Consider the following 10,878-nt stretch of genomic DNA (forward strand, 5'->3'; position numbering starts at 1 on the left):
TTCTGCCTATAAAATAACTCAATGAATAGTCCTGGAGGGGAGGAATTAAGTTTCTGTGCCCTTTCTCCCCCTGTACCTGTAGCTGAGCCAAAGGCCCACAGTTGAAGAGCTGCGTGAAAAGAAGATCCTCATCCGCTTCAGCGACTATGTGGAAGTGGCAGACGCTCAGGACTATGACAGGAGGGCGGACAAACCTTGGACGCGACTCTCAGCCGCAGATAAAGTAAGCGGAGTGATCTTAGGATGGGGTAGCAGAAAAAAATCGGTGTATGGATCACAAGGTTCCATAATGCCGATGTGACACAGAACAGCAAACAAGTGCCTAACCTCAACTCGGTCTCTTTCCAAAGGTGTGCAGGGGAAAGGCTCTAACACTTGGTCAATCCACAGATCTGACAAAATCTGTCTGACCCACAGATTTTGTACCTGCAAAGCTATGCTGGTTAGGAATGTGGTTTTAATTAATATAATTATACCAGAACACTCCCTAGAGCGGATGCAGTTATACCAATATAAAGGTGCTTTATATCAGTATGACTTATTCCCCTTCCTATACAGGAATAAACTATACTGGTGTAATCATTTTTATACCGGCATATAACTGCATCAACACTAGAAGGATTGTATGGCTTTAACGATACCGGTATAGCTAAAATAGTGCGACTTTTGTATGTAGACAAGGCTTAAGAGTGGCTGGCTGGAAGGTAGAGGGTGAAATGCCTTTGGGAGGGTACTGAACATCCAGTGTTGCAGGGCTGTGTTGAATCCTAAGCTGATGAGTTTTCTGTTCCTTTTCTGCTTATGTTAACTTATTTTGTTTTCTTATTGTAAACATTGAGCCTCCTTTGCCAGTCCCGGTAAACCAGGACTAATTTCAGTGAAGTCAATGGAGTTACACTGGTGTAAAATCAGCATGAGAGGGGAATCAGGCCCTGTGAGGAAGAGACCTTGTTGACTGCCCTTGTATTTGTTTTGGTTGGTTGGTTTTGCTAAGTAACGCTACCAGTTTATGAGTGGGGAGTTCCTACAAGGGTGCACATGATGCCAGGAGACAGAATTAATGAACCAGTACTGCGGTGGCCTCACCAAAACTGTAGTCACATAATTAATTAATCCTTGGGTGCAAAATGTCAATGGATAAAATTGTCAAAAGCACCTGTGTCCTATAGAAAGTCATTGGGACTCAGTTGCTTTTGAAAATTTTACCCAGTATCTTTATCTTAAGACAGAGGGATAGACCATCTATAAAATGGGGATAATAATGCCTGTCTGTCTTTGTAAAGTGTTTGTAAATCTGTGACTGAAAAGTAATATAAAAGTGCTCAATATGAGTATTAAAAAGAAATTAAAGGAAAATAAAATAAATATGGAGGAAAAAACAGAGCTTGCACCCTTTGTTTATGATGTATGTAGAAGGCCAGTCTGTATCACTGCGTTCTTGGGGTCACTGAACGAGACCTCTAGCAAAACAAAAGAAACAAGCCTTGCCATTCCCAATATTTAGGCCTTCTGCATGTATAAGGGAGCAAAAAAATGCACAAACCTATTTTCCCCTCTTGAAGTCAAGTCCTGTGGACAGTATCCTGATTGCTGGCATCTACAATGCCTGCTTTTGCACATCACCATTTGCACCATTTAAACAAAAAATAGAAAAACAAATTGAAACCAGCTCTGAAAATACCTGACACAACCAAAACTCCTGTATAAAAGGTTATTCCCCTCCACAACTACAATTCAATAATTCTCTCTGCCTTCACAGGTCAGCATGGAGATTTATTGCAAAAATATATGTTTCCAATGGATTTTCTGTTTGTCACGTTAATCGTGCTCTCCGTGTTCTGGATGTACGGAATTATGTTCAGTCTGACTTCATCTTTACCACCTGCTAATGGTCTGAGGAATAAAAAGGGCACATTAAAATCTCACCAATAGATCAGGAATGCATGGGGTAATAGATTTCAGACCCTGTGGGAGTCAGCCGCCTGTGTGGCCCTTCACAGTCACTTAAGCAGCAAATCGGTCTGCTGAAGGCAGGCCTTTGAGCTGCTGCTTAAACGTCACTCTTTTCAGTGATAGATGAGGCACAGCCTGGCAGTCATTTCCGAAATAAATAAAACAACAGATATGTTTGGAGAGCACAAAGGGCCCAGTTCTGTAGCTCATGCTCACTAAGAGTAGTGCTTTGGCCTTGTCTAGATCAGAGGCAGTGCTGGGTCTTTGGGGACCCTAAACAGGAATATTTTTGCCCCTCACATACACACACAACGCATGCTAAAAAAGAAAATGGGATGCCCCTTAAGCTGCTTGGGGCCCTGAGCAATTGCTTAGTCTGCTTATGCCTAGCAGCTCTGGCCTAGATGAAGGCAATTTACACTTGGATAAATCACACTGGCATATATCCTGTTTTGCACTGATGTAATTTTTCTGTTTTCGGGGATTATACCATTTCAGATTTCCTTACACATAGCCTCTACTCCCATGAGTAGCGCTTACCGGTGGGACTACTTACGTGAGTAAAAGGTTTCATAATCAGGCAGTAAGGTAGAGGCATAAACTGATAAGACCAACCAAAAAAAATTAGGAAGTCCAAGTTACGGGTTTTTAGATCTTGGGTAGAACGTCAATAGTGAGACTGCTCTGAGGCTAGACATACTCTTCAATCTGGGCCCAGTCCTGACTCCTGAAGTTGCAGAATTGAGATTTTAGTGATTTGGGTGAAATATAATCCAGTTACTCTAGCTGTTTTAGGATTTGGTGTTATCCAGGCCATCTCCTGCTCGGAGTTCTTTTTGCAGAAAGAATATTGTTTTAAATAAATAATGAAGCAATTCAAACAGTAAGATGTTTTGGGTTCCAGGATCATCAAATCTCATTGAAATTCGGTGGGACTTAGGAACTTTTAAAAAGGAAACTTTTGCCACAGTTATCTAGGCCTGTGGCACTCCTACACTGGAAACTGCCATTTGCTCTGTATAGGACCACTCTGGCAGATCATTCTGAATTTTCTGCTTGTGCAAAATGTGGCCATCTGCTTTTTAAGCAACAGGCCAATGTGAGCAGTTAGCACTCATGCTTTGTGCACTGAACTGGCTTCCAGTCTGCGGTGAGTGCAATTCAAGGTCCTGGCATCTTTTACTTTTTCTTCTTACATGCTCTGCTGCAGCAGTTCTCTTTGACTGGAATGGTCTTGCCGTCTCTCCCAGAGGTTGAATTAATGGGGCTAAGCAGCAGGGCATTCTGTGTGAAAGGCACTAAGCTCTGGTATTCTCTCCCATTTGCTCAGGCATGGTCCAAATTTGGCAGCCGTGTGGCTTTTTGTTAATTTTGCTTTTGCAACATATATGCGCTCCCATTTTGGGATATTAATTTGAGGGACCAGAACTAGGACCTGTGTCAGCATAGTTTACAAATAAACACCCCACCCCTTCAAATAGATACAGCTCACTGCAACATTCTTCAGCTCTTGTCTTCATGTGATTTTTAGATCGTGTTTATTTCTGGTTTTTAAGAAATATTTTAACGAGCCTTTTATATGCTTTCTCCTCTACCTATGAGAACATCATTTATGGCCTCTTTCATGTTTGTTAAGCAAATATATCATTTTGAATAAGAAATGAACTTATTTTGATCTCTTGCATTTGCATATTTACTGGTTTCTTTATCATTTGCAGGCAGCCATTCGAAAAGAGCTCAATGAATTTAAAAGCACCGAAATGGAGGTTCATGAATTAAGCAGGCATCTAACAAGGTTGGATGAGACTTTTTTGTTGTTAGTTTGTTTTGTGATTAACAAGGAATGGTGCTGATTTCCAAAACACATAGGCATAGGATGACCACCTTTCCAAAAGGCAAAAGCGGAACACATGCAGGAGCCCTGCCCTCCTCTGTGCCCCCTGCCCCGCCTCTTCCCCCAAGGTCCTGTCCCCTGTTTCTCATCCGTCAATGCTGGGCCATGGTAAGAGCTGCCCAGGGAACCCGGGTTACTGTGGGGCACCCTGGACCCTCCACCTGCCCTGAGCAGACAGTCGGGGTGCCCGAGAGCAGCCCCTGGCCTGTGATCGCACCCCCTTGGGGCATGCCCCCCAGGGCAGGCGGAGAGTTCAGGGCTCCCCAAAGTGGTCTGGGTGACCTGGATGGCTCTTACTACTGCCTAGCTCTGGCTTCTGACCTGGCCAGGGGGGAATAGGAGGAGCAGGGGCTGAGGCCTTGTGGTAAGAGGGCACTAAGGCCCACCTCATCCCCCCTCTCCCACCACCACACCAGGAAGAGGCTAGCGCCACCCGTGAGGCTTGGGCAGGCACAAAGCAGTACCACAGAGAATCCGGGACAAATACTGTCCCAGAGTCATTCAGCCAAGGACCGGGACTTGAACTCTGCATTTCAGGACTGTCCCACACAATTCAGGACAAGTGGTCACCCTATATAGGCATCCTTTTTCCCAAACATGCACACACATACTACATACATAGCACCACACTTAACATTGACAGTCAACCCACCCACCACTCAGGACACACGCACTTCAAGATTACAGGCTTGTATGCATGTGTGTGTCATCTCTCTAACAATATTTAACCTCTTTTCTTATTTTGCTTGTTTAGCAGGCTGGTCATTTTGCATTTCACTTGTTCTGGTATCTAAAATAAATGGTGTTGGTATTTGGAAGGGAAAGGAAAGCGGAAAGCTTATAACAGCATTTCCTGTTGCAAAGCTAATACACGGCAGGATGCTAATACACGGCAATGTGAACACAAATCATATTATGTTGAATGCGCAGGTTATTCTATTATTAATCCCTGTGGTCATTCCACTTCTTTCCAGAGGCAATTTAGGGGGAAATATCAAACTCAGCATTATAACTGGCTTATACCTTTGTAGGCAGTGTGGGCAGAAAAGTCCAGGACTGAATCAGCCAGGAGACTGAACAAACATTCTTTTATCCATAACAATTCAGGGTTGAGGCACATTGGTGGAATGGGAAGCTCGCCAAACCATTGTCCATTCTGCATCTATTCTGTAATTTCCAGAGGTGCTAATTCCCTGGAATTCCAGTTGAAGTCAGTGAGAGCTGGAGGTGCTCAGCACTTCTGCAAATCAGGCTCTCTGTGGTTAGTAAAGTCCTACACTGGATTCACTTACATTTATTTTTCATAGATTTAAAATAACAATTGTAGGAATTCATTTCAAGAAAGAGAGGTTTCATGCAAATCTGTTTCAGTTAGTACTTTAAGAATGACCTGGAAGTGCTTATGGCTGACTTAATTTTGCATCATTTGGATCCTTATGTACCTACATTTAAATTATGTTAAACTTGTTACATACATTTTATGCATACATTCATTTGCAGAAATGATCCACCAGCTAGCACCACATTGACTACTACATGTGGAAAAAGGAGTCACATAGAAGCAAATAAGAGTGTATGTGTGTGTTTGCAAGAGATAAGCAGCTGCCTTTGAATCATGAGATCCTAGGTTAGTCCCAGTTGAGTACTTGCACACAGCAGTCCATAATTATCTCTGACCTAATCTTTGGACCTCAATGGATTTACAGTGGGTTGAGTTTGTCCTGCTAAGTTCAGCATCCAGCTATACCTCTAGCTGGTTAAGGTTTTAACAGGTGCTAAGCACTCTCAACTTCCATTGGGTCGACCTAGCTACATCACTTGGGATTGTGAAAAATATCTAACCCCCTGGTGTAGACAGAGCTAGATCAATGGAAAGATTCTTCCATCCAGCTCTGCCTCTTGGGGGGGGGGTGGGAGGGAGGATTTACTACAGCAGTTGAAAAATCTCTTCCATCGCTGCAGTAAGTGTTTACGCTCCAGTACTACTCCAGCACAGCTGCAGCGCACTGTAGCGCTTGTAGTGTAGGCATACCTGTAAAACTGAGCAATTTTAGTTTGCAGGGATGTCTGCATGAACCTTCTTTCAGCTTGGTTCATGTGGGTTTGCATCCAGAATATTGCTTTATATCCAATTCTTGAGGTCACCGTTCATCGGAAACCTCTTGAATTTTGTCTGATTTCCATTTGAATCCATAAAACGTTTCTGATTCATTCAAATCTTGGCCTGGGCTCACTGAAAGCTAGGCCCAGCATACTTGAACCTGGAGACAGGTTCATCTAAAGTTCAACAGAATTGTTGGTTAGACTAACAGCTCCAAAAAACATCTGCATAAGTGAAACACACTTACATGAAATAGAGTAATTCCTTAAACTCAGATAAGTCACCATTATAAAATCATTAGGAGGGTAATGATCTATTTTTGTCATTAGGTTAATGACATATATGCTGGGTAAAGGATATGAGGGTTGCTTTTCTAGAGGCATGGATACATTAGTTGACAACAGAGTCAAAGACCAACACTTAAAAAACAAACATGCATGACTGGCAAACAAAATCCTTTGCATATTGCAAAACGGTCCCTGCAGAGAAGCTGCAAATTTAACCTCAGATGTCTCTTTAAACGTAAACATTAATAAATAATAATACTTTGCATTTATGTAAAGCCATTTTTTGAAGATCTGAGGCCTTGTCTACACATGAAAGTTATTCTGAAGTAAGGTAGAGTATGAATTTAAAGCAGAATAGCTATTTCGGAATAACTATGTGTGGACACTCATACTGAAATAAGAGTGTCACACTGACGAGTTATTCTGGAATTATTTGTGTGTAGACAGGCCCTAACGGTCTGATCCAAAAACTTTCATTGACTTCAGTGGGCTTTGGCTCAGGCCCTTAAAACCTCACAACAATTCTGTGAGTTTGGTAAGTCCTAATGTTGCTATACCCATTTTTTCAGATGGATAAATTGAGGAACAGGGAGGTTTAAATGAGTTTTCCAAGATCATACTTTTCCAGCAGTCAGTAGCTGACCTGAAAACAGAGCCCAGGAACACTGGTGTCTAATGCCATTGACCTAACCATTAAATACTGCCGCTTCTTTGACGACATACAATATGTATGTGAGAGCAAGCTTGTTGCAAAGGACTGAATTTTTCATTCATCCTGTCTCTTTTAGGTTTCATAGACCGTAGCAGTTCAATTCTACTTGACTATTATGCCATCTTCAAAACATAATTAAAAAGAACCGTAAGTGCTGGTATTATTCACTTCCTGTTACGTACAATGTAAATCTTCTGAACTGCCTTTTTAAAATAAATTAATTAAATAAATAAATAAAAATAAGGGGGGGCAAGCAAAATGGAAATTGTATTTACATGTGATGGGAACTGCTACATCATCAGACCTGCTGGCACAAGCTTCAGTCATAGAAAATACCCCTGGTGGGAATCATACCAAGAGCTGGCATCTATGTTTAAAACTTCCTGGCATGTGGATTCGCCATATTTGTCTAAGCCCAGCTGGTAATGCATCCATTCTGTCTTCAGTCACCTCGCATCCTTGCAAGCATTTGTCACCTGACTCCAAAGAAAGCTGAGGCACTTGGTGTTGTTCTGGGAATGACTGTGCTGGTGAAGTCTCCAAGAGGCCTGCAGCCGTATTAAAGCACTTTTAGACCAAACACTGCTTTCGGTTTGGGAGCACCTTAGAAGGATGAGGAGGAGGGAGAACTATTCCAAGGACCTGCCTATTTTCAGAGGACAAAGAAATTCACTTTCCACAGAGGAGTTTGTGACTGGTTGATCATCACCATTTTGGTTCACCAGAAAAACATGTCATCCCAACAAGAGGACGAAGGCTGGTTTAGCTTCATCAACTTTTTGTTTTCCAAATCAAATTATGACTCCACAAATATTAAGTAACAATACTATTGTTAAACAAAAGGCACTGCCTTGACCTTGTGTCGTCATTTATATCTGTGCCTAGTCATTGTAATGGGCATGTAGAGCACAGCCAAATCAGAATAGCTGTGTTTGCCAGCCAGTTCACACAGGTGTAAGGCAGAAGAGAATCAGGTCCAAGGTCTGGATTCCAAGAAGGTATCTGTGGGTTATGTATTATTCTGTATGCATCAGATTTTTAAAGGGCAGAGTGGGCATGTAAGGTCCTGTACTTCAATCATATTGAGAATAACCTTTTCTCAGTTATGGTGTAGCAAAATGTGGGCCTAGTGTAACAAATATGTGATTGCATTGTTATGGGTGGCTCAAAATGGTTGCAATATTTAGAACCAAGGCAATGGGTAAAAACCCAGAGGCTTTTTATATTGGGATGCGATTAACTAGTAAAATGGCCACTTACAGCTCAGTACTGCAAGGGGGGTGATCACTCTAGCCCCAACCCAGAAAAGCACGTAAGCATGTGCTTGACTTGAATTAAGCACGAGTAGTCATTTTGAAATCAATGAGATTATTCAGATGCTTAATTCAAGTCAAGCACATGCTGAAGTGCTTTGCTGGACCAGAGCCAGAGCATTCAGCACCTTGCAGTATCCTGCCCTGACACAGCATAAACCTGACAAGCTGTAAACAAATGTTTGTGATTCCATCCCTTATGAGAAAACATGCTGTTCCACTCCATATACATGGTCCAAAGTGCTGAAATAACATTGTCTGTTGCAGTGTTTTGGGCCGTGACTGGGGGATGGTATCAAATGTTTTCCTTTATAATGCCTGGTGTTTTGCTTTTGAAAGTTTTGTGCAGAGAGGCCTATGTTTGCTATTTCAGCGGTATCCTTTGCAAGAGTTCACTCACGCACACAGCCACTCACCCACCCATTCTTACTTCCCTGGAGAGTCCTGGTAATACAATACCCACCTGCTCCATTGTTTTCAGACTAGCAATTAGAATCAGAATGAGGTTGCTTTAACAGGTGTATATTATGTGTCCAGTGATGTGCAGAGCATCCTCAGCTCCTCTTGGGCCTGTTTCTCATTCAACTTGCACTGCTGTAAACCAGCAGCACCCCAGTGTAACTCAGTGAAATTTCATTAGTATAAAGCCAGTGTAAATGACATCAGAATGACTCCTAAATTCCTGATTTCATTAAGAATTGAGGCTGGTCGGCCCCTGCCAGGATGGATCTGTATCTGAGAAGAGTGGAAGCATTTTATTCTCATCTGTGGTCCCCAGTGTGATTTATGGATGAGTATTTGGGAAATAGTGGATGTCTGTTACAGGGTGTAGGGCATTAAAAATAAAGAAAATAGCTCAATTCCCACCAACCATTCCCACAGGAGTCAAAGTAATGATTGTTGCCCTTTTGCCTCATTTCTATTTGAGGTTATAGGTCCTCAAAGTTATTACCTAGCACTGTTTAGTGGTTTCACGATAGCCTAAAAATAAAGGTGATTCCTGTATCCCCATCGCATGCACAGGACATACTTGCCTGGACTTGTCAAAAGAAAATAATGATCCCAATACACCCTGGGAGAAGAAGGTTTCTCATAGACTGAATGAGGCAGCCCTGCACTCTCTGCATAAATATGATCTGCCCGTGACCAGTTCTAACTGACTTGGTTGCAGGACATTGCAGATTAAAGTTAGTGGGGAGATACATTGCAACTCCTCAGGCAAGAGTTCACCAGCAGTGAGACCCTGATGTTCAACGTTATCAGCAAAGTGCAGGAACAGCGGAGGAGGTATCAGCTTAGTACATATTTGCTGCAGGGTTTTATTCCATGAAATCACAAGTGTGCAGATTTTTAAATTCACTCTCACACGTGGCTTCAAAGAAGAAAACAAAGGGTTTGGCATCCAAATGTGCACATTGCATTATGAAATGGCTTGGAGACATGGCTGCTTCAAACAGCTGCAAGTTCCAGGATTCAGAACGTGACCTCCCACAGTTGCCCACCTGCCCTGGCTTCTCTGCTTGGTCATCGGAGGTTCAGTCATGCAGGGGGCTGAGAGGGAAGCGGTAGCAACAGAAAGTACAGTGTTCAGAACTTGTGTGTTAGTGGGAAGCACTCAGGAAAGGGTGAATTTTGGCTTCTCGTTAAACAGGAGGAATGAGAGGCTGAGATATGCGGATAGGCAGCAAGCTGTTATTATCACTGCAGACCTCTCAGTCAACACTAAGCCGCTGGTGGAGGAGCACACACAGGAAGTGCCACTCGAGTACTACAACCTATCCCTGGTGTGTCATGGCCTTGTTGCACACACACCCCCATCCCCGCCCCGGTATCCCTGTAGCCTGACTGAACTGGCCCTACTCAATGATTTTCTAGTTTACAGTAGAGGCCTGGCCTTGGGTAATGGTCATAGAATTACAAACTACCATGTGGCTGGAGATAAGGGCCAAAGCCAGATGCCACTGAACACTCGGGAAGCTTTTCAGGATTTGCCCTGCCCTGTCTGCACTGAGACAAGATGTGGAAAGCATTTGAGGTATTATTCCATTTGCCTGACATTGTAGCAGAAGACCCTGCAGTTCTGCTCTGATCTGAAACAGCATTCAGTGGACCTGCCATATTTCTCATGATCTGCAGTGACAGCACATTGCTGAGGAATCCAGGTTAAATGCCCAGCGTAGCAGAATCAGACTGGCCATGCTACACTGCTGGCGTTTCTTCTTCCCGTTAGCCTTAAGATGTTTGGGGGGGTTAGCAGGAGTTACACACTGACAAAGCATCTTCCTGAAAGGTGACTAGTTGGCAACTGGATACTGTCTTGTGCCCTCCATTTGCTTACATAACTCCTATTGATATTCAGGGAAGTTTCAGAGCAAAATGAGGGCAGACTTTTTTATTTAACTCTGTGTTTTCTGCAGATGTGCAAATGCTTTTCCCATCAAGTACTCTGCTACAGCCATGACCACTGTGGAACTGTACTTGGTACTCCATCTGAAACAAGGAATCAACCTTTTTTTTTTTAAACATTGTCTTCGTAGAGCTACTAATAAAGCAGATAACTGAACCTTTAGTAGAAAAATTATCAGCAATGAGTTTAATTTGTATTAGTAGGATTTATA

General features: G+C 42.7%; 1 protein-coding gene across 4 annotated transcripts in view; it reads left to right on the forward strand.

Moving 5' to 3' along the window:
* The window catches only part of PHACTR1 (phosphatase and actin regulator 1), a 399,222-nt gene extending 390,063 nt beyond the window's left edge, over positions 1 to 9,159 (forward strand). For all 4 annotated transcript variants that reach the window (XM_067568389.1, XM_067568390.1, XM_067568391.1 and 1 more), the window contains 3 exons: positions 83 to 223; positions 3,672 to 3,748; positions 7,024 to 9,159. In XM_067568389.1, coding sequence (XP_067424490.1) covers positions 83 to 223; positions 3,672 to 3,748; positions 7,024 to 7,039 — 234 coding nt within the window. In that variant the 3' untranslated portion in view covers positions 7,040 to 9,159. The remainder of the gene's footprint in view (positions 1 to 82; positions 224 to 3,671; positions 3,749 to 7,023) is intronic.
* Positions 9,160 to 10,878: the final 1,719 nt, after the last annotated feature.

This window comes from Emydura macquarii, unplaced genomic scaffold, assembly GCF_026122565.2.
Source record: "Emydura macquarii macquarii isolate MOO-44397 ecotype Brisbane River unplaced genomic scaffold, CSIRO-AGI_Emac_v2 contig_2890, whole genome shotgun sequence".
Classification (NCBI taxonomy): domain Eukaryota; kingdom Metazoa; phylum Chordata; order Testudines; family Chelidae; genus Emydura; species Emydura macquarii.